The sequence below is a fragment of the Peromyscus californicus genome, unplaced genomic scaffold (assembly GCF_007827085.1).
Source record: "Peromyscus californicus insignis strain IS unplaced genomic scaffold, ASM782708v3 Scaffold_14__1_contigs__length_90479793_seg_2, whole genome shotgun sequence".
Taxonomy (NCBI): domain Eukaryota; kingdom Metazoa; phylum Chordata; class Mammalia; order Rodentia; family Cricetidae; genus Peromyscus; species Peromyscus californicus.
The window spans coordinates 21262047-21286890 of record NW_026294436.1 but is presented as its reverse complement, the minus strand read 5'-3'; the positions used below and the strand labels follow the sequence as shown (position 1 = coordinate 21286890).

Genomic DNA, 24844 nt, shown 5'->3' with positions numbered 1-24844 from the left:
CCACCACACTTAGGTTTTTTTTTTTTTTTTTTTAAACCAAACATTCAGTTTTATTCGTGTGTATGGCAGAGTGTCCATATGCCCATGTGTGTGTAGGTCTCACAGACTAAAGTGGTCATCAGATTTCCTGGAGCTGCAGATACAGGTGGGTTGTGAGCTGCTGGAGGTGGGTGTTAGGAGTCAAACTCGGGTACTTGGCAAGAGAAGGACAAATTTAACTACTGGGCCACCTCTCTAGCTTCATCTTCATCACCATCATCATTATTTTGATTTTTCAAGACAAGGTTTCTCTGTGTATCCCTGGCTGTCCTGGAACTTGCTCTGTAGACCAGGCTGCCGGCCTCTGCCTCAGGAGTGCTGGGATTAAAGTTGTGTGCCACAGCAGCCCTCCTATGCTTTACTGTTATTTTAATGAACCAGTGTCAATTACACATCTGGGGCTGAAGAGATGGAGCACTGACTGCTCTTCCAGAGAACTGGGTTTGATTCTCAGCATCCACATGACAGCTAACAACCATCTTTAACCCCAGTCCCAGGGGATCTGACACTCTCTTCTGTCCTCCATGGGCACTGTACTCACATGGCACACAGACATACATTCAGGCAAAAAACTCATACACCAAAAAATAAAATTTTTAAATCTTATAAAGTAAATTATACCTGTAACGTCATTCAACTGTTAAAAGTCCTACTTTTTCATTGAGGATACATAATTCAATCTCAGTTCCACTGTTACTTAGAATGCTATTTAGTGGTAAAACAAAACCACTTTGTGGTCTATAACGGAAGTGTTTTAAGAACTATTTATCACTTTCCCCTGTTTACAGCTAAAAGAATTTCTTCTGTGGGCATTATCATTACATTTGGTATCATCAAGGCAGACCCAGGCATCCACAGCACTAGAGCATGTCTTACATATATAAAGGTCCAAAACGAATCATGCATGGTAGAACACACCTATGTTCCTAGCAATCAGAAGGCTAAGGAAACAAGACCATAGCAAGTTTAAGGCCAGTCTGAGCTACACAGTGTAGCCCTGTCACAAAAGTCCAAAAGAATATGCTCAAAAAATAAAAAGTAATTTTTAGATTAATGAGATTTAAATATGTCTATGGGCTTTAAATAATGATAATTTCCATCTTAACTAGTTTCTTTCATTGAGAAATGAAAAAAAGGATTCTCTAAATTCATATGAAAAAAATTATTTGTCAATGATTATTAAACATGCAAAGACTGACTCAGAAGCATGATATTGCCTTGAGGCTCCTCAGCAGTGAGTTATTTCCTAGAACTCACATTCTATCAAGTAGCTGGACAGAAATACAAAGTCCTCAGACCTCTCTATGGAAACAAAGTAAATAGAATATTCTTCCTTTCTGAACAGAAAAAAAAAAAATCCTAAAGCAAATCATCTTAGCAGCCTTTCCTCATGTCCCTCACATCTTATTCACTTAACATTAGTATTTCCTTTATACTTCTCAACTCTTCCCTCTTCTTAGTAAATATGTTCCTGATTCGACACTTATTATGAACAACGTCCCTGTCTTCACATATTCCCCCAAATGTTTGTTGGGTTTTGACTACGAACAACTAAGAAGCTTTTTAGGCAATGCAGAATGAGTTCTTCCATTCCTTCCTCTTTGGGGACAACACCATCCCCATTGGTGGTGTAAAAGCTCAAGTGTATGAAGTATCCCTTTAAGAGATTACCAAGGCTCAGAACTACAAAGCACTCAGAGATAAGAAAGAAAGTCAGTGGTGACTAGCCATTGGCATTAAACTCCAGAAAGTAAGCCACCCCCGAAGTACTTACCTCTGCTCTCATGCGCTTTGCTCGGCGGGCTGGAGGACAGGTTTCTGAGGGCTGTACAGACTGCCTCTGGGGAATATCATGGGGTTTGTATTCCTTGTCCTTTGTATCTGAGGTCAGGCTAGGCTTTTGAAGACACTAGAAATAAAAGTTGTACCAATGAATTTTTTTCCACCTATAATTATATATATAGTTAACAAAACATCTACTTTTTTTTCTTTTTTGTTTTTCAAAACAAGTTTTCTCTGTGTAACAGCCCTGGCTCTCCTGGAACTCACTTTGTAGACCAGGCTGGCCTTGAACTGGGAGCTCTGCCTGCCCCTGCCTCCCAAGTGCTGGGATTAAAGGCATGTGCCGTCAGCACCACACACTAAAACATCTACATTTTTAAAATCTAAAGAAACACAAAGTCAAATCTAAAAATATCAATCATTTAGACATGTTTATATGTCAAATTTTTCTTTTCTTTTTTACATCAACAGTATAACTTAGATTTATTCAAGTGCTTATCTCCTTAGTATTTTTGTGTGTTGTGGTGTCGTTGTCGTGTCGTCCCCCCCCCCTCCCCGAACTGAGGACCGAACCCAGGGCCTTGCACTTGCTAGGCAAGCACTCTACCACTGAGCTAAATCCCCAACCCCTCTCCTTAGGTTTTAAAAAGCCATGGCAAGGGGGCCGGGCGGTGGTGGCGCATAATCCCAGCACTCGGGAGGCAGAGCCAGGCGGATCTCTGTGAGTTCGAGGCCAGCCTGGGCTACCACGTGAGTTCCAGGAGAGGCGCAAAGCTACACAGAGAAACCTTGTCTCGAAAAACCAAAAAAAAAAAAAAAAAAAAAAGACAATATGATTCTTATAATGACAGATGTAAAAATGTTCCCATGGGTTCCAATGTTTCTAATACTTTGTCCCCCACTGATAGCACTATTTTGGGAGGTTGTATGGCCTTTAGTAGCTGGTGTCTATCTGGAGAAAATGTTGATCATCCGGGTGAATCGTATGAGCTCTAGGCCTGGTTTTTTTTTTTTTTTTTTTTTTTTTTTTGTTTTTTGTTTTTTTGGTTTTTCGAGACAGGGTTTCTCTGTGTAGCTTTGCGCATTTCCTGGAACTCACTCTGTAGACCAGGCTGGCCTTGAACTCACAGAGATCCGCCTGTCTTCTGCCTCCCAAGTGCTGGAATTAAAGGCGTGCGCCACTGCCGCCCCCGCCCCCACCCCCCACCCCCCCCCACCACCACCCCGGCTCTAGGCCTGTTCTAATTAATCTATGCCCTCTGCTTCCTGGTCCACCATATACCAGGAGTCCCAACCAAACCATCTCATTGCCATAACTCCACCAGGCCTTCCCTGCTGTGATACACTGACTGTACCTTCTCAAATTATGGCCCAATAAATCCTTCCAGTCACAGTGACAAGAAAAGTGATTCAGTTCTGATCAGAAGTTTCTTTTTTGCTTTCATTTTTTGTTTGATCCTAAGCTGACAGCTAGATAATATTTAATGCCAAAACATAACACAAGAAACTACTATTACTGAAGCTAACATGAATTTCTCAAGTATGCATTTCTTTATCATAAGAGGACAACAAATATCATGATAAGCATTTTTAGAAAGATTTTTTTTATGTGTTGTATAAGCATTTAGCCTACATATATGCATGTGTACTGTGTACATGCCTAATGCCTGATGAGGCCAGAAAAAGGCATCAGATTTCCTGAACTGGACTTACAGATGGTTGTGAGCCACCATGTGGGTGCTAAGAAACTCAGGTCTTCTGCAAGAGCAGCAAGTGCTCTTAACCACTGATCCACCTCTCCAGCCTCATGAGAAGCATTTTTAAAAGCAGGTTCCAAAACGCAATTATCTGAAGTACATACATCTGGGGTATGCTACATCATTTATATTTGGCATAGAAAACATGAAATACACTATTAACTGGGAATGTAGCTCAATCAACTTTTCTGTTAAGGGGGGGCAGGAGGAGTGGGGTGGCGCTGAGGCTGTGGCTTAGTTGGTGGATACTTACCTTGCATGCTTAAGGCCCTGCATTCAATCCCTAGCTACCATGAACTGGGTTTGGTGACACACACCTATAATCCTAGTACTCAGGAGGTTGGGGCACAAGGATCAGAAGGTTCAAGGCCATCCTTGGCTACATCATTAATTGGAGGTTAGCCTAGGACACATGAGACCTTTTGTCTTCCAAAAATAAAAAACAAAAAAACAAAAAAAAAAATCAGTTTATACATAACTTTACCCACTCTTATGAATTTTCTGAAACGAAAATTAAGTGATTTTATTTGAGGTTAAAATTATGTGGGATAAAGGAAATATTAAATGAACTGGTTCCCATACACCATTACATATTTAGCCTCTATTTCCCACATGGCTTAGTGGATCTATTATCTATATTCATGATTCCATAAGGACTTTAGACACACTAGACAAAACCAAGCTTAGCAAAATTTTAGAATATATATGAAGAACTTTATCTTTTGTTCCAACGATCATTCAAAATACAAACCTAGTACATTGGTTTTATAACACTGACTTTACCTCTTCTTGAAAAGTAGGATTGAGAAGTAGTTGATATCATTACACCATAATCACCTCATCCCACAGAGACAGCCATCCTCTTTCAGAGCTTTGAGAAAACATGGTGATGCAAGAGTAAGGCCGTGTTCCATTATGGCAGTACACTGTTCCTTTTTTTTTTTTTTTTTGCCTTTGAGACTCAGTCTCATGTAGCCCAAGTTGACCTTGAATTCTCTGTATAACCAACAATAAACCTTGAATTTCTGATCCTCCTGCTTCTGCCGCCTGAGTGCTGAGATTACAGGCATGACCAGTTTATTCCTTGCTAGGGTTTAAATCCAGGGCCCTGTGCACAGCAGACAAGCCCTCTACCAACTGAGCTACATCCTCAGCCCTCCTTGAAAAACTTTCTACAAGGAATATGTATCAGTGCTTACAATCTGTTGGTATACAGTAGGTCGAAACAAACACTTGAGTTATATATGCAATGTTTGTGCAATCTGTCTTGAAATCCCTACCCTTTGTTTGCTTATCCTCCTACATAAGCCGAGGCTTTTATAAAAACTCCATGTTCCCTTGCCTCAACTTCTGGTGTGCTAGGACCACAAACAGAAGACTCTCAAGTGTAGAACTACACTGACAAGGCAACTGGCAAGTTTCTAAACTGCTGCCACTCATAAATTAGGGAAGATCTTTTTCCCCTTACTCACTGTAACCTCCTCTACACATAAAGAATTCAAAAAGAGAAAAGTTCATCTATGTGGGGCAACTGCTTATAATGTAACTATAAAACAGAGGTCAAAGTCTAGCACATGGTCCACGACTATAATCCCAGCACTTGGAGGCTGACACAGGAGAATCACATGCCCAAGGGCAGTCCAGGATGCACACTGTGATGGTTAATATAGTCAGCCTGACAGGACGTAGCATCACCTGGGAGACACACATCTGGGCATTCTGTAAGGGATTTTCTAGATTTGGTTAATTAAGGTGAAAAGAGTCACACTAAACCTGAGCAGCACCATCCCATGGGCTGGGGTGCCAGGATGCAAGTGCAAAAGCAAGATAAGCATGAGTATTTCTCTCTCTGCTTCTTGACTGCAGACACAGTGGGACCAGCTGCTTCATGCTTCTGAAGCCATGCTCTCCTGCCGAAATGGACTATACAAACTTGCCTAAGTTGCTTTTGCTGAAGCAACAATAACTCATACAGGCAAGACATTGTCTCAAAATGAATTACATGATCCATGGCTTACTAAACATTAACATACACTTTTAAAGGGACAGAGGGATTGGGATGTAGCTCCATCGGTAGAGTGCTCGTCTCATTGCATAAAAGGCCAGGGTTGAATCTCTAGCAGTGCATGAACTGAGAATGGTGGTGCATGCCTGTGATCCCACCACTTGGGAGGAGAAGGCGAGGGGACTAGAAATCCAAGGTCATCCTTAGGGATACAACAAGTTGAGGTCAGTCTGTACTACAGAAGACCCTGTCTCAAAATACAAATCCAAGTGTGGTGGCACACACCTATAATCAATCCCATCACTTAGGAGGCAGAGACAGGCAGATCTCCGTGTGTTCAAGGCCGGTTTGGTTTAAATGACAAATTATAAAACAGCAAGGACTATACACAAACAACCCCCAAGTTTGGGAGACTGGGGGACATAGTCGGTGTAGAGCAGTTGCCTAGCATGGAGCAGCGCTTCAGTTTGATCACCAGCATGCAAATATACAAAAATATAAAAAAATTCCTGAGTATGAAGTTATCAGATAAACCACTTCTAGTTCAAAATAGAAGTTCAAGAAAGGGTAGGCCGGGCGGTGGTGGTGCACGCCTTTAATCCCAGCACTCGGGAGGCAGAGCCAGGCAAATCTCTGTGAGTTCCAGGCCAGCCTGTTCTACAGAGCGAGATCCAGGACAGACAACACTACACAGAGAAACCCTGCCTTGAACAGACCCCCTGAAAAAGAATTTGACAAATTACTTAGTTACTGCCATCAGCTTGTTACTCTGATAAACAGATTTCTGAATATACTGGGATATTTACTATAAATTTACACCAATTTTTGTGTTGATTTGTATGAAAGATTGCTATTTATATATATTTTTAAAGATTTATTTATTTATTATATTATGTATACAGTGTTCTGCCTGCATGTATGTCTGCAGGCCAGAAGAGGGCGCCAGATCTCATTACAGATGGTTGTATCACAGAAGTGAGTTCCAGGAAAGGCACAAAGCTACACAGAGAAACCCTGTCTCGAAAAACAACAACAAAAAAAAAAAAAAAGAAAAAAGAAAAGAAAAGATAAATAGAAGAAAACTAAAATGAAAATATACAGGACTTAGCATTACAGGTGTTACTGGTCTATAGGATTAGGACAGAATTATTGTTTTGACCTGAGAAACTGTGTCATCAATCTTCCATTGCATAGAAATCATTCCAGTTCTAGGACTTACTGCTCTAGTATTTAGAGTATCCCAAACGATGTGAATGATTAAGACACTCCTTTCCACCAAAGCCTTCAAATATGAGTGATGGTTTTATAGCATTTCCCTGAAACTGAAGGATTGCAGACATTGCTGGGAGAATCAAGTGCTCTCAGTATTAAGCCCTTTCTCCCTCATTAAACAGTAAAAAGGCATTTTCTTTACAATCTCATTCATTCTAATACAAACCTTTAAGTACAGTTGCTCCCCAAACCAAAGTACTGGAATTTTTCCTCAAAAAGAAATCATTCAACAATGTTTTCTGAATATGATTAAGACGGTCTCATTCACCCCAAAGATAATGTACCCAACAAATAAGCAATTAAATGAAACAGGTCAAGGCTAGGTCCAACACTCACCCTCAAACTGTCTCCAGACAGGAATAAGTTGTATGGATTGAGGATTCGTTCATAATGTCCCCTGATGTGGGAACCCACAGCTTTACCAGGAGCAAAACCCATCTTGGTGGCAATTTTGGTCCATTTTCTTTCCTTGCAAACAACTGCAAACCCACCTTCTTCTGCAACTAACTGTTAACAGCAAAAAATATTAGAAAAAAAAAAAAGAATAAATATTAGAGAAAATTACTTCTAATTTCCTCACACCTAGGTATGATTCTAAGAACAAAATTCCCAGCTATAATTTTTGCTGTTGATTTGTTTTGTTTGTTTGTATGTTTTTCACTTCCTAAGTCAAAAGAAGAAAAGAAAACCTACCAGCTATTAATTTTAAACTAAAAAATTAAAATAGCTTCACCACTCTCAAAACTACCTCACACTTCCCCAAAGAATAAGGTGAACAATGAAATCTCTACTAAAAAGGAACACCCACCCCCATTCTTGGTCCTACGGTGAACAATTAAATCTCTACTAAAGGAAAGCACCCCATACTTGGTCCTGATTTCTTACCCTTAAAATGTATTTAAGAGACAGCACGTATGCATGCATGCATGCCATCATGTCTGGTAGAAAGAAGTGGAATCTAGAACTGAATTATGGCTCAGCTGTTTTAGCTTAAGTCTTTTCAATTTCCTTGAGCCTTAGGTTCCCCTTATCTAAACAAAAATGGAAAGGACCCTTTGCAGCACTGAGGTGTTTCAAAGGTAAGATAGGCTGTAATAAAATCTATAAAATAAGGCTTACAGACTCAACAGAGCTCTGATCCTCAATATGCTTAACTAAAAACACATCTCATTTACCTTTATTTCAAACAACAATTGTCAAAAAAAAAAAAATAAGATGAAATGACTTACAAGACAGTTGCCCCACACTTGCCTTATTAAGCTGGAACAAGTCTAGGATCTTCCTCTCCACGTGCGGAATCTTCAGAGTACTTCCCTGTAGCTCCCAATACTTTGCAATCTGGTCCAGGAAATTCAGTTTTACACGTGTTTGGGCCTAAATATAAAAAAAAAAAAAAAAATGCATTTTAATCTCACCTATTTGTTTTTTCCTGAGGCACAAGGTTGAGCTAAATCACAGGCACAAACAATCTTACCATTTTCGTCCTCCAAGTGGATTACACTACTGTGTAAAGTATATACCTCTGTACTGGGCACTATCTTATTTTAAAGCTCGTGCCTACAACCTCATACTCTTTTTCCCTCTCAAGACCATTTAAGTACAAAACCAATTTTTATTTATTATAAATTAAGTACAAAAGTGTTTGCTTGTCTAAATTGTATTTAAAAAGTAGGTAATGTCTATGTCTAAGCAAAATATCATTGTTACATATACTGCTTATGATTTCTGTATTTTAGATTTTCAGTCAATATATTTTCTGCATACAACAGAAATAGGCAAAAATACATAGAATATAGTTGTTCTGAACGATGCTTCAACTAAGAGATACTATAAGCACAATTTAATGTTATTGGTAAAAAATCAGAAATGGCTTATTATGGCTTTGTTTGTCTGCTTTTCAAGACAGGACTTCTCTGTATAGTCCTGGCTACCCTGGAACTCAGAGATCCTCCTGTCTCTGCCTCCCAAGTGCTGAGATTAAAGGTGTGTGCCACCATGCCCAACTACATTTCTATATTCACCTTAAGTAAGCCTTTGCTGTGGAATAATCTGCACACTATAAATTATGCTGTGATTAGTTTAACAAAGAAGCTGACTGGCCAATAGCTGGACAGGATAAGACAGGAAAACCAGACTAAGGACACTGGGAAGATGGATGGAGTCAGAGGAGTCACTAGCCAGACATGGAGAGAAAACAGGAGGTACAAGATGAAAGAGAGGTAACGCCACATGGCAGAAAATAGATTAATATAAATGGGTCCATTTAAGTTTGCTGTGGAATGTTCTGTATGGCAAATGTGTTGCCAATTAGTTAATAAATAAAACACTGATTGGCCATTGGCTAGGCAGGAAGTGTAGGCGGGACAAGGAGGAGAATAAAGCTGGAAAGTGGAAGGCTGAGTCAGAGAGACGCTGCCGGCCGCCACGATGAGAAACAGCATGTGAAGATGCCGGTAAGCCACGAGCCATGTGGCAAGGTATAGATTAATGGAAATGGATTAATTTAAGCTGTAAGAACAGTTAGCAAGAAGCCTGCCACGGCCATACAGTTTGTAACCAGTATAAGTCTCTGTGTTTACTTGGTCGGGTCTGAGTGGCTGTGGGACTGGCGGGTGACAGAGATTTGTCCTGACTGTGGGCCAGGCAGGAAAACTCCAACTACATAAGTTGTAAGAGTTAGCCGGGTGGTGGTGGCGCACACCTTTAATCCCAGCACTCGGGAGGCAGAGGCAGGCGGATCTCTGTGAGTTTGAGGCCAGCCTGGGCTACGGAGTGAGTTCCAGGAAAAGGTGCAAAGCTACACAGAGAAACCCTGTCTTGAAAAACCAAAAAAAAAAAAAAAAAAAAAGTTGTAAGAGTTAGCTGGTAACAAGCCTGAGCTATTGACCAAGCATTTATAATTCATATTGAGTCTCCCTGTGGGTTATTTGGGAGCTGGTGGGAAGAAAAGTCTGCCTACAAGCCTTGATAATTTAAAGATCACAGAAAAAATGATAAATGTTATCAAATCATTACTATAATCAGTTTTTGTTCCCCTTATTATAAAACATGAAGGGGACACATTGGGAGTTTTATCCATGCTCAGATAATTCACAAAGGTAATCCAAGGCTGCAAAGTTATTATTTACCTACTACTTTTCTTTTCTTTCTCCCCACCCCACCCCCCTTTTTTTTGGATTTTTGAGACACGGTTTCACTGTGGGTAGCTCTGGCTGTCCTGGAACTCAACTCTGAAGACCAGACTGGCCTTGAACTCACAGAGATCCACCTGCCTCTGCCTCCCAAGTGTTGGGATCAAAGGTGTGCACCGCCACTGCCTGGCTACTTTTCTTTTTTCTTTCTTTTTCTTTTTTCTTTTCCAAGACAGAGCCTCACTATATAGCTCCATTTGGTCTGGAACTCACTATGTAGATTAGACTGGGCCTTGAACTAGACATCTGTTGGCCTCTACCTCACGAGTGCTGGGATTAAAGGTGGGCATGCCAGCCTGGGCTACATATAAAGACCCTTTTCTCAAAAAAATGAAATAAAACTTTAAAAGATTTGTAAAATACTGATGTAGTCAGACTCTGTTATCAAAAACCTAGTATCTTCTACCCTGTACCATCTTTGTAATATTTATTTTATGTATATGAGTGTTTTGTTTACATGTATGTATAATGTAAACATGCATACCAAATAGCTGCAGGACAGAAGGCAGCATCAACCTCCCCTGGAACTAGTTATAAATGGTTGTGAGCCACCACATGAGTACTAAGAAATGAACCAGAGTCCTCTGCAAGAGCAAGAAATGCTCGTAACTGCTAAGCCATTTCTTTAGCCCTTCGATCTTGTACTTTAAAACTTTCTGTAGGTGGATCTGTGAGTTCAAGGCCAGCCTGGTCTACAAAGTGAGTTCTAGCAAAGCAGGACTATTATACACAGAGAAACTTTGTCTCAAAGAAACAAAAATAAAAAATAAAATAATTTAATCTAGAGCTGGAGATATAGCTCAGCAGTTAAGAGCACTGGATGCTCTTCCAAAAGATCCAGGTTCAATTCCCCGCATCCACAACTATCTATAACTCCAGTTCGATGGTACCCAACACCCTCATTCAGACAAACATACATGTAGGCAAAACACCAATGCATATAAATAAAAAATTTTAAAACAGAAAAATATTAAATCTAAGTTTCACACAAAAGAAAATTACAAATAAAAAACCTTTCCTACTACATTCTTCTCAAAAGTAAATTATTTTCAAAACTGACAATTCTAGTGATTACCATCTAAAGATACAATGATTCATATGTATTAATTAAATAGACAAAAAGAAACTGATGAAAAGTATTATCTTAATAAAATCTGGTTTGCTACAATGGCCTGACTGCCATGATTATCAATTATTGGCCATGCTTTCATTTCGCTATAGCTGTAACACTAGTAACAGACTGATGGTCAAAGGGTACTCCTCTGGATCATAGATAAACAGAACATTACCTCTAGTTCATTTAGCCTCTGGATACGTGGGGTAAAATGAAGTTTATCAACATCACAGGCAAATGGGGGCTGCCAATCCTAGGAAAAAGCAAAACCTATTAGATATAATTACTCAACACATAAATTATTTTAAAATTAAAATCAAGGTTTTGTAAACTATGAGTCAAACAAAATGTAACAGAGGTAGTTTTTCAACCTGTTTTCCACCAGAAAATTTGGAGTACGTAATGAGTCCTCTCCCCCAATTATCAGTATCTGACACACACTCCTCCCTCTATCCTAAGTCACTAATTTAAGTAAAAAAAAAAAAAAATTTTGAAAGACGTATCTCTCTACAAAACAGTATATATCAAATTATCTATACAACTCTTACATATTTGATCTAGTCTAAGGTTTTTTTTTTTTTTGTTTTTTGGTTTTTTTTTTTCCTGGAGCTGAGGACTCAACCCAGGGCTAGGCAACCACTCTACCACTGAGCTAAATCCCCAACCCAGCATTCTGGAAGCAGAGGCAGGAAGACTGTCACAAGTTCATTGCAACCTGGGCTACATGGTGAAATTCTGTCTCTAAGGAAAGAGGGAGAGAGGGAGGAAGTTGCCTTAGTAGGTATGAGAAGCTGAGTTCAGATCCTAGAAAAAAGTCAGGCATGTACCTGTAAACCCACAGCTGAAAGAACAGAGAAAGGTAGATTCCCGGGAGCCTGGTGGCCACTAGTGTGATGGATGAGTTTCAGGTTCGGGAAGAGACTGTCTCAAAACTATGGCAGAGGGACTGGTGAGATGGTTCACTGGGTAAAGGCGCTTACTACCAAGTCTGAGAATCCAGGTTTTATCTTTATATACCGCATGGTAGGAGAGAACAGACTTCCAATCACGAATGGTGACAGGCATGCAACCACACCCACATATACACACTAAATAGTTTTGTTTAAAAAGGCAGACAAGGATGAAGATACCTAAGGTCGACTTCTGGCCTCCATACTTGCCCACATGGCACAAGGAGGCACAAATACACCTGTGTACATGCATAAACACACACACACTTGAAGGTAAGAATGAACTTCATTTGATAGCATGTCTGAAGCCCTGGGTTTGATCCCTAGCACCCCACAAACCAGGTGTGGCAGCACACCCCTGGAATGTCTGCATTCAGATAGAGGCAAAAGAGAATCAGATGTTCAAGTCACCCCCGGCTATATAGTAAATTCAAGTCCTGGGCTACAAGACATTCTTGTGTAAAAAAAATGGTTTGTATCAGGATCAATTTGTATCAGGATCAATTCTTCAATAGAAGAAAAGGAAAACTGACATGTAGCTGAGGTTTTCCTGTGTCTCACCAGGCCCGTGGTTAGGACAAATCTCTCTCACCCACCAGTCCTGCAGCTCCTTGGACCCAAGTAAACACACAGAGGCTCATATTAATTAAAACTATTAGCTCAGGCCTACCACTGACTAGCTCTTATATTTAAACTAAACCATAATTCTTATTTATGTTTAGCCACGTAGCTTGGTACCTTTTCTCAGTTCTGCCTTCACATCTTGCTTCCTCTGTGTCTGGCTGGAGACTCCTGACTCTTCCCAGAATTCTCCTCTCTGTTTATCCCACCTATACTTCCTGCCTGGCCACTGGCCAATTAGCGTTTTATTTATCAACCAAATCAGAGCAACACAAATTCACAGCATACAGAAAGACATCCCCAGCACTGATACTTAAATCCACCTTTAAAGCTATTCTTAATGTCTACGCATATAGGTATCTATTCTTTGGAGAATCTTCCTACCCTCAAGGAACTGCTATGATGAGGAAATAACAGGTAAGAAAATTTAGTCCCTAACAATGTCAAAAATAAAAAGCAGAGGGAGGATGAGGCTCAGTGGTAGAATGTTTGCCTAACGTGGGCAAGGTGCTGAATTTAGCACTATTAAAAAATTATGTTAGCCTGGTCTACAGAGTTCCAGAAAAGGTGCAAAGCTACACAGAGAAACCCTGTCTCAAAAAAAAAGTTATGTTAATCCCAGCATTTAGAAGGCAGATGCAGGTGGATCTCTGTGAGTTCAAGGTCAGCCTGGTCTACAGAGCAGTTCCAGGACAGCCAAGGCTGCATGCACACAGAAACCCTGTCTCAAGAAAACAAACAAAAAAAAAATCCAAAATATGTTTAAATTGTTACCTAAATATGGAAGAAACTGGAAAATAACTTAAATATCTACAATAAGGGTTCAGCTGGGATAATGAAAGATCTAATGACAGATAGTGATTATGGATGCATAACACTGTATTTATTCAATGCTAATAATTTATACTCATACACTTGATGGTTACAATGACAAGTTTTATATTACATATTTTAACATGGCAAATAAAGACAAATGTTGTAAGACAGACTTCTACTGATGGAAACATAGGTAATTTTCCTTCCTTATCTGGTTTAAATACAAACCAGAATATTTTAAATAATATATTATTTTAGATAATGAGAATGTTAATTCAAGGAAATTCATAGCCTTTAATCCAATTTCATACTCAGAAATGTGGCTCAGCTGGTAAGGCGTTTGCTCCTGTCTAGTTTATCTTCCTGTGTGTGTGAGAAAATATTCTGACAAAAGAAACTTAAATGGGGCTGAGAGATGACTCAGCAGTTCAGAGCTTGCAGCATAACCACAGAATTTAAAGTTTGGATCCCAGCACCAACACGACAAACTGGGAATCCCTGTACACCTGTAACTCCAGCGGGGAGATCGAAAGCCCTTTTCTGGTCTCCACATGCAGAGACACTCCCTCCCTCCCACCCCTACACACACACACACACACACACACACACACACACACACACACACACACAACTTTGGTTCATTCTGGCTCACAATTCAAGAGTATAGTTCATGGAGCTTGGATCATCTGGTCACACCACATGGGTCAGCAAGCAGAGCAATGAATCAAGGCGTACATTCTAGTCCTCAGTTCACCGTCCCCACTTTATACAGTTCAAGATTTCCTCAGGGAATGGTCTTGCTCGCAATTAGGATGGGTCTTCTCACATCAATTAATCTAAGATAACCCTCACCCCATGTCTAGAGTTCTATCTCACAGATTACTCGAGACTTTATCAGGTTGACAAGACTAACCATCACACCTACCATAAGTGTATATATGTATATTTATGTACACACAACACACACAGAACACACACATACAGGTTCAATCTACAGCATGACATAAAAACTGGGCTTGAGCAGTGGGAAGTAGTTCAGTGGGTAAAGTGTTAGTGAACACTAACAGGAATGAGTTCAGATCCCTGAACCTAGGTAAGCCTGTGACCCACACTTGTAACTCCAGTGATGAATGAGGGTCAGGGACAAGCGAATCCTACAAGTCATCCCAGGGCCAACTTGTCTCCTGACAAGCCTGCACCAGCAAGCACATAGCACATGAGCAAGGCCACTGCACACACAAAACAGCCATGGTGATGCACACCTGTCTGTAATCCCAGCACTTGGAAAGTACAAACAAGAGGATCAGAAGTTCAAGGTCATCTTCAGCCATCCTGGGATAAGACCACGTCATAAACACACATAAAATATTCTATAGTAGGTGTGCCAGCACACCTGTATGCCAGCTCTTAGAAGGCTGCGTGAGAGGCAAGGTGTTCTAAGCCTGACTGAACTACACAGCAGTAGCCTGTCTGAGAGGACCAAAAATAAAAAACAAACAAACAAAAACAAAAAATATTCCATAGAATCAAAGATTAAAGTTTATGTTTAGATCAATATCTGAAGAAATTAATATGCTAAATTTCACAGAACAAGATCATATGAGAGAAACCACATTGCTACTTTTTGTTTGTTTGTTTTTTGTTTTGTTTTGTTTTGTTTTTCAAGACAGGGTTTCTCTGTGTTGCTTCACGCTTTTCCTGGATCTCGCTCTGTAGACGAGGCTGGCCTCGAACTCACAGAGATCCGCCTGGCTCTGCCTCCCAAGTGCCGGGATTAAAGGAGTGCACCACCATCGCCCGGCCTCACATTGCTTCTTAATGCCCCATTGCCAAAGTAAAAGGAAGACTTGTCCAAAGCTTTGCATACTTTACAAAGGCTATTGGTTTTCAGAAAGGGACTTGGGCTGCGCATATGGTTCAGTGGTACAGCACTGGCCTGGGAAACCTGAGGCACTAGATTCAACCCCAGTTAAGTAGTGAGAAGAGGAAACCCATATAGTTTTTTTTTTTTTTTTTTTTCAAAGAAAGAGAGAGAGGGGGGAAGAAAGGAACTGGTGTGTGTGTGTGTGTGTGTGTGTGTGTGTGTGTGTGTGTGTGTGTGTGTGTGTGTGTGTGACAGGACAATTTTTGGGAATCACTTCTTTCCACCATGTGTGCCCCAAGAGTTGAGTTCAAGTCATCAGGCTTGGCAGGCAGCGAGTGCCTTTACCTGCTGAGTTATCTTTCCAGCCCAAATATATAGTCATAATATGCTGTCCCTGTGGTCTGAAACTTTTATACACTAAGACTTAAAAACAATAGACAGGTTATTCCCAGGAAGACCTGTTTATATGCTTTCCTATCCTAAAAAATAAAGATGCAGAAAACATTCCTGCTGGGCATGGTAGTACACTCCGGTAAATTTCAGCACACAGGAAACAGAGGTTGGACAATTACAATAGTTCAAGGCCAGCCTCTGCTACAAGAAATGCTTAGAAGAAGAGAGTGAGGAGATTATGTTCTCAAAAACCTATAAAAGTTTTATATGTGAACCAGTGATGGCTTGGAATGTAAAAGCATTTGTTACACAAGCCTTGATTGCCTGAGTTTAGTTCCTACGCTCCACAGAAGGAAAGAACTGACTCTCAAAGTTACCCTCTGACCTCCACATCAGCACCTTGGCACACCCCTGCACATGCACAAACACACATGATAAAATTCTAAAAAAAAAAAAATAAGTTTCATATGCATAATTGATGCTGAGCCTGCAGATTTAAATAAGATAAATTCTAAAAAATGGCACATCAAAAGGAAAACATTTAGTTGCCAACAGGCCTACTACAAGAGGGATAGAAAAATAGTTTAAAATCATTTTTTCATTAATAGAAATCACTTCGAAACTTTTTTCCTTTTCTACCCACCAAAACCAAAAAACAACAAAAATCAGGGAAAAGTGGTAAATGCTCTTCCATTTTGAGGCTTTAAAGGGCAAAGCTCTACTCCAATGGAAAAATTACAAAGTAGGCTGGGGCATGGTGGCTGGGGCATGGTGGCTGGGGCATGGTGGCTGGGGCATGGTGGCTGGGGCATGGTGGCTGGGGCATGGTGGCTGGGGCATGGTGGCTGGGGCATGGTGGCTGGGGCATGGTGGCTGGGGCATGGTGGCTGGGGCATGGTGGCTGGGGCATGGTGGCTGGGGCATGGTGGCTGGGGCATGGTGGCGGACGCTTTTAATCTCCAGCACTCAGGAAGCAGAGGCAGGTGAGTTCAAGGCCATCCATGCTAGTCTACATAATGAGTTGTTTCAGGATAGCCAGGGCTACATAGAGAAACCTTATCTAATACATACATACATACATACATACATACATACATACATACATAATCAAAATTACAAATATTTGGATATTGTCACAGAGAACTAAGTCACCCATAGAGAGGTCTGGTCTTGTGTAGTTGTTTTAAATGAGAAGGTGGGAAAGTTATAAACAAGTCACAGGCTGGCAAGATGGTTCAGCTAGTTAAGTGCTCATGGCACAAGCCTGGCAACCTGAGTGCGAAGCCTTAGAATCCATGGCAGAAAGAGAACTAAGGGCTGGAGAGACGGCCCAGTGGTTAGAAGCACTTGCTGCTCTTGCAGAGTGCATGAGTTCAATTCCAGCACCCACATGGCAGCTCACAATCACCTGTAGCTCCAGCTCCAGGGAATCTGATGCCCCCCTTTTGGCTTCTGTCAGCACCACCACACACTGTATACAGGGCCCCCACACATGTTTTTACAATAATTTATTTTTATTTCATGTGCATTTGTGTTTTGCCTGTGTGTGTGAAGGTGTCAGATCCCCTGAAACTGGAGTCACGGGCAGTTAGGAGATGCCATGTGGGAGCTAGGAATTGAACCTGGGTCCTCTGGAAGAGCAGCCTGCTCTTACCCACTGCTCTTACCCCTACATTTTTTTAATTAAAGACTCCAAAAGTTGTCCTTTTAACTTACACACAACAGTGATAAGTAAAAATACGTTTAAAAGTGAAAAAAGAGCCGGGCGGTGGCGGCGCACGCCTTTGATCCCAGCACTCGGGAGGCAGAGGCAGGAGGATCTCTGAGTTCAAGGCCAGCCTGGTCCAAAAATAAATAAATTAAAAATAAAAGTGAAAAAATACAGAAATCTATCTCTCTCTCTCTCTCTCTCTCTCTCTCTCTCTCTCTCTCTCTCTCTCTGTGTGTGTGTATAAGAAGTCATAAAAAGGGGTTGGGGATTTAGCTCAGTGGTAGAGCGCTTGCCTAGCAAGCGCAAGGCCCTGGGTTCGGTCCTCAGCTCCGAGGGGGGGAAAAAAAAAAGAAGTCATAAAAAGGAAACTCTATTCTATACATGCAAACCAAGCTGGCCTAACTACTCATGCCTCTGCTGGGATGACGACAGGCATGCATTACCACACCTGGCTTAAAAGTTAAAATTACACACTATTTGGATACTCAACTATATCACAGAGAACTAAGACATACTTGGCAAAGTGTAGGTAATTTAACCAAAACAGTAAAATTTTTATCCCCTATCAATAATGTAGATCATAAGTCACTCTGCCATCATAAGTATAATAAGAGTTATAGTAAGTCAGGCATGGTATGGCTCCATATCTGTAATCCCAGCATTTGTGAGGGTGAGGCAAGAGGATTGCTTGTGAGTTTGAGACCAGCCTGGACTGTACATAGTGAGTAATAGGCCCAGCAGGGATACAAAATACTACTGTCTCAAAAAAAAAAAAAAAAACAAATTCAAAGCAGTCTATAAAGCGGTCCTATATAAATTTCCTTCTGGGATTTATTTTAATTTCCTTTGCTTTTAAGACTTTTTAAAAATTTTAACTTTCAAAACAAAAATTACAAGAATTGTATCATTAAAAGGCTCAGGTACTTTCCTTAGCACTCAGAGATGTGCTCCTTGGGAAAGGAATTAAGGAAGGAGCCGAAGACTGAAAATCCTCAGAGAGGACTGAGAAGCAGGTAAACATTTTTCTTAGTCCCAGCATTAACTTAGCAACAACCACTTAAATCACATTTAACTACAATAGTTAGTTAAAAAGCAAAAATTAACCCATGTGAGAGTAACTTTCCAAGAATGTCTAAGATCCTTCTTAAATGCCAAAAGAATTTCCTTTGTAGAACAATTATTAGCATCCATATTTAATATATTAGAATAGCCTTTAAATGTTTCTAATTATAAGAGGTTGTTATCATTTTGAGGTCTGATAATTAGCAAAATGAGAAAGTACACTCAACAGAAGCTCCACAAGTTAGGGCTTTGAGTCCCGGCAGGCAAACAAATTAAAAGTCAGTGTCAAAAACCCCTTCTTGAGGAACACCTCTCAGTCCACCTCCATCCTCTAGGGACTTGGCCTCCTGGTGCAGACCCAGGATTCCCCTATTTCTTCTTTCCTTGTAACACATCTCCATTCCGTTGTGACTCCTGCCAGACCCAGGATAGATCCAGTCTCTACCACGGACCCACAAGAGCCACACCAGCCTTGGACTCAGATCCTCATTGCATTGGCTCCACTCTGAGAAGCTTCTTACTGTAGACAGTAATTAACCCTGAGATCCACAACTGGAAAATGTGCAAAGACTTTGGAGCATTCATCTAAGTCCTAAATGGGATGTATTTATCAAACCCCTCCCCACAAGGGATCTCTCTAAAGAAGAGGTGGAAAGGTAAGAGCTAGGAGTGATGGATTACTCCACGGAAACTACCTACCAAACATAGCAGGGTTGACATACACATGAACTCACAAGACCTGCACCAGTTCAAACCAGACAAAACTTCATCACAGAGAAGGGGTAGTGGACCAAAGTCTGACCCCTAACTACTTGGAAAGGAGAATTAGTTTTCTCCAATTTAATGTCACTGGATTTACCAACTACACTACACTACAAGGCAAGCTCCATGCCCAGGAGCAGTGCCAACAGAAACCAGACTTTAGGGTTTTGTGAGTATCGGTGGGGAGGGAAAGGAGGGTGGTTTCATTTTGGGTTTTTTGTTTTGTTCTGTTTTTTGGTCTTATTAAGATCTCATGGTGGGGGATGCTTTGATTTTTTGAGACAGGGTTTCTCTGTGTAACAATACTGGTTGTCCTGGAACTTGCTTTATAGACCATGCTGGTCTCAAACTCACAGAGATCTTCCTGGCTCTGCCTCCCGAGTGGTGGGATTAAAGGTGTGTGCCACCACCGCTGGCTGGATTATTTCCTTTTTCTGGCCTTTTCACTTTTAGTTTTGAAAGGGAGAGAGGTAACATCAAGATGGACGGGGTAGGGAGGTGGAGAGAATCTGGAAAAAGTCAGGGTAGGGAAAGAATACGATCAAAATATTTGAAGAAAATTTAAATAAAAAAACTTTTCGGGCTGGAGAGATGGGTCAGAGGTTAAGAGCACTGGCTGCTCTTCCAGAGGTGCTGAGTTCAATTCCCAGCAGCAACCACATGGTGGCTCACAACCATCTGTAATGAGATCTGGCACCCTCTTCTGGCATGCAGGGATACATGCAGACAGAACACTGTATACATAATAAATAAATCTTTAAAAAAAAAAACTTTTCAAAAAAGAGCCTATTCTTGTTAGTTTACTTGTTAGTTTATTTTCATCGTCATACTTATGTACTCATAGGATTACATTCCAATGCTAGCAGAAGAGCAGATTCCTAAATCCATATTCTTATAGTTTACAGGTTTATAAGAATTACTATAAAACCTCAGTGCAAAATTTTTAAGAAATCCTAGAGAGTCTTTAAGCTAAGTTAGCAATCCTTTCAGTTGAGGTTGACAAGAATTATCACCTTAATAAAGATTTGAGAAATACATACATGCAACAGCTTAGGTGTCTTTATCATCAAGCAGGTGGTTGGGCCAGTGAGATGGCTCAGGAAGTAAAAGAACTTATCTCCAAGCCTGCCAGATTGCAGTTCATTCCCAAGACCCACACAGTGGAAGGAGAGAAGCAACTCTGGAAAATGGTCCTTTGACCTCCACATCTGGTATGGCACACACTCATCAACCCACATACATACATACATACACACGGAAAATAAATTAAGATAAAATAAGGGGCTAGAGAGATGGCCAACAAAGATGGCCATCTTCTGCTCTTACAGAGGACACCTGAGTTCAATTCCCAGCACCCACATCAAGTGGCTCACAACCACTTCTAACTCCAGCTCCAGGGGATCCAATGTAAACACACGATGTTCTGGTGATGGCTGCTGTCCAATGGGCTCCTTTGTATTTCTTTTTCTTTTTTTTTTTGGTTTTCGAGACAGGGTTTCTCTGTGTAGCTTTGTGCCTTTCCTGGATCTTGCTCTGTAGACCAGGCTGGCCTCGAACTCACAGAGATCCGCCTGGCTCTGCCTCCCGAGTGCTGGGATTAAAGGCGTGCGCCACCACCGCCCGGCTTGTATTTCTTTTTCTTAATGTGTTCATTTAATTTTATGTGTATGGGTGTTCTATCTACATGTATGTTTTTGTACCACATGTGTGCAGTGCCCATTCAGTCGAGAAGGGGATGTCAAGGTACCCTGGAACTGGAATTATAGACAGTTGTGAGCTGCCATATGGGTGCTGGGAGTTAAACCCAGACCGTCTGGAAGAGCAGCCAGTGCTCTTAGCAGCTAAACCGTCTCTCTAGCACCCACCCTACATACTTTTAAAAAAAATAGCAGTGCTGGGTATCAAGCCCTGAACCTTAAGACACGTAAAGCAGCAAAGTATTGTACCACTGAGCTATATATTCCGAGCCAAACTCATCCTTGAGAGCTCTTCTATTGGTGTCAGAAAAGTATAAAGCATAACAATAATCAAAATGATCTTTAGTAGGCTTTTTTAAGTTTTAGATTTATAGAAAAATGACAAACTAGTTTCTTTCTATTAATATCTTGCATTAGTACAACACATTTGTTTTATTGATTGAAGTCCACATTTTATACTTTATTCCTATTTCTTTGTTTTTAAACTACTATCCCTTTTGTATTCCAGTATTCCATCCAGTCAGTATAACTCACACTGAGTTGTCTTGCCTCTTCTTGAGTCTCACTGTGTATCCCTGGCTGGCCTAGAAGGCACTATGTAGAAAAGGCTGGCCTTGAACCACCTGCTTTTCCACCTGCTTTTCCCTCCCAAGCACTGTGATTAAAGATGTATTATTTGCTCTTTAAGAAACATTGCATTATTTGCTCTTTAAGAAACATTGCATTTCACTTCATAGAATCAAAAGGCAGGTGGAAGGGCTAAAGAGATGGCTCAATGGGTCAGAATAATGCTTGCTCTGGAAACAAAGACCTGGGATTGACTCTCCAGCACCCACATAAAAAGTCAGACGGTGGTGGCGCACGTCTTTAATCCCAGCACTCGGGAGGCAGAGCCAGGCGGATCTCTGTGAGTTCGAGGCCAGCCTGGGCTACCAAGTGAGTTCCAGGAAAGGCGCAAAGCTACACAGAGAAACCCTGTCTCGAAAAACAAAAAAAAAAAAAAAAAAAAGTCAGACATGTCATTATTCAGGGTGAAAACAGGCAGCTCACCAGCTTCCAGGCAAGCCAGCCTAACTGAAAAGACCAGCTCTTCTGGTTCAGTGAAAGACCGTGTCCAGGGTCACAGGGCAGAGAGCAATAGAGGAAGACACCCTAACCCTACAATCCTGTTCTGATTTCTGATTTCCTGTGAGCCTGTACATATACAATGCACCCTCCACACACACATGCATCTTTTTTTTTTTTTCTCTGTGTAGTTTTGGTGCCTGTCCTGGATCCCACTTTGTAGACCAGGCTGACCTCAAACTCACAGAGATCTGCCTGGCTCTGCCTCCCAGATTAAAGGCGTGCGCCACCACCACCAGCCACATTCTTTACATCAAAAAACAAACAAACAAAAAACCCCGAAAGAATTACTAGGCTCGCTCTCTCCTAGAGCTTTGTTGGGCATAAGGGTATTTGTGTTGCCTTTGTTTTGTGAGACTGAGCCTTGTATGCTGCCCGACAGCCTCCTAGGTTCGTCTCTGTCTATGATTAAACGTCCGTTTTTTAAGGATTGGGCTGTAACCTTAACTACAAATGGGGTCTGTACTGCCTCTTCCAGAAAATGACAATCATGTCTTTGTTTCAAAAAGTTGTTTATAAACATCCTGCAACCCTACCTTTGTTTCAAAAGGTTATCTACTTATCTACTTAACATGTGCAAGACCATCACTTCACGTTTTCATCATTTCAATCCTCAGCACCACGAAAAAGCAGACACATTAGCCTTGGTAATAAAAACTATCTTCCGGGAGCTGGAGAGCTCGCTCAACGTTAAGAGCACTTGTTGCTCTTGCAGAGGACCAAGGTTTGATTCTCAGCACCCAAATGGTGGCTCACAGCCAATTGTAGCCCCAATTTTGGGGACCCAACAGGCACACATGTGCTGCAAATGAATGCAGGCAAAACGGTCATACACATAAAGGAACATAATTTTTTTTTAAATCTTTCTGCATTTGTTTTAATTTTTTTTAATGTGTTTGTAAGGGGAGTAACCAGACCACACGGGAACCTTTCTTGTTGTTTTCTTCATTTTTGTTTATTGTCTGTAGACCTCACTCTGTAGACCAGGCTGGCCTTGAACTTAGAGATCCACCCACCTATGCCTCCTGGAGTGCTGGGATTAAAGGGCACCACACCCAGCTGAGACCTTACTCTCATAAAATTTCCCTGAAAAGGTCTGCCAAAGTTACCTAATAGAGTAATTTATATTTTGGCATATTCTCAAAATCTTATCAAGCCTGTAATGCAAACAATCTTTTCAAAATTCATGGCACCAGAGTAGATTCTGCTGACCTGGCTGGCTAGGCAGGTGTCCCCTTCCTTCCTCAATGTTCCATGTGTATGTGTCCCTCCTGAAGCTATGAGCACATGTAAAGAGGACACGACCTTCCCTGAATAGGAGGACCTGTCTTTGGTCAAGGGCATATATATGCGTAGCTGCACACCCCTGCTAGAACCTCCAAACAAGCTCTCAAAATTCATGCTGAAGGCTGGAGAGCCAACTCAGTGGTCAGGAGTACTTGTTCTCTTCAGAGGAGCTGGGATCAATTCCAAGCACCACCGTGGTGGCTCACAGGCACCCATAACTCTAGTTCTAAAGAATTCAAAGATCTCTTCCAATTTCTTCAAGCACCAGGCATGCATATGATCAAAGTACGTACATGCAGGCAAAACATTTGTACACCCATAAGATACTTCTAAAAAATTCACAGAGGGCTGGAGAGATGGCTCAGAGGTTAAGAGCACTGGCTGCTCTTCCAGAGGCCCTGAGTTCAATTCCCAGCAACCACATGGTAGCTCACAACCATCAATAATGAGATCTGGTGCCCTCTTCTGCATACATAATAAATGAATCTTTAAAAAAAAAAAATTCACGGAGGAGCCGGGCGGTGGTGTTGCACGCCTTTAATCCCAGTGCTGGGGAGGAAGAGGCACTCATCTCTGTGAGTTCCAGACCAACTTAGGCTACAGAGTGAGTTCCAGGAAAGGCTCCAAAGCTACACAGAGAAACCCTGTCTCAAAAAACAAAACAAATTTCATGGAGGATTCTAAGAAAACTATAAATCCCTATAACAAATTCCATGATGTGGACTAAGTGTGAAAATGGGACAGCATTATTTCTTTCTGGTCATTGATAGACTGATATAAAAGGCACTGATAGAGAACAGAAGGAATTTCAAATCCCACTGTAATTGTGACTGGTCTACTTATTACTTAATAACATCAAGTTATGTTAGGATCAAATGAATGAACAACACAATTCTCCCAAGGAAGTAAACTGTTTAATAAATAGAGTTTTTCTTTTTCTCTTATTTTTTTTACTTAGACTTATTGTTTGTTTGGGTTTTGTTTGTTTGTTTGTTTTCCAGGGTTCCTCTGTGTGGTCTTGACTGTCCTGGAACTCCCTCTGTAGACTGACTGCCTGCCTCTTCCTCCCCAGTGCTGGGATTAAAGGCGTGCAACACCATGCCCAGCCTAGACTTGTTTGTTTTTTATGTCTGAGTGTTTGCTCAAATAACTCTGTGTGTGTGTGTGTGTGTGTGTGTGTGTGTGTGTGTGTGTGTGTGTGTGTGTGTTACCTGTAGAGGTCAGAGGAGGAGGGCATCTAATCACCTGGAACTAGAGTTATGAATGATTGTGAGCCAACATTGGGTACCAGGAGTCAAACAGAGCCCTCTGCATGAAGAAAAAGTGCTCTTAGCTGCTGGGCCAGCTCTCCAGATGCCAATTTTTTAAATATTTATTTTATAGTTCTAAATATTTT

General features: G+C 41.1%; 1 protein-coding gene across 2 annotated transcripts in view; it reads right to left on the bottom strand.

Annotated features, from left to right (window-relative positions):
* The window catches only part of Kdm5b (lysine demethylase 5B), a 77403-nt gene that overhangs the window by 40034 nt on the left and 12525 nt on the right, over positions 1 to 24844 (bottom strand). The window contains exons 2-5 of one of the 2 annotated variants that reach the window (XM_052737014.1): positions 11336 to 11413; positions 8107 to 8229; positions 7192 to 7362; positions 1814 to 1948 (exon numbers count right to left, since the gene is read on the bottom strand). In XM_052737014.1, the coding sequence (XP_052592974.1) occupies positions 1814 to 1948; positions 7192 to 7362; positions 8107 to 8229; positions 11336 to 11413 (507 nt within the window). Of the gene's footprint in view, positions 1 to 1813; positions 1949 to 7191; positions 7382 to 8106; positions 8230 to 11335; positions 11414 to 24844 lie in introns of those variants that run through there. The other variant, XM_052737013.1, reaches the window with a different exon arrangement.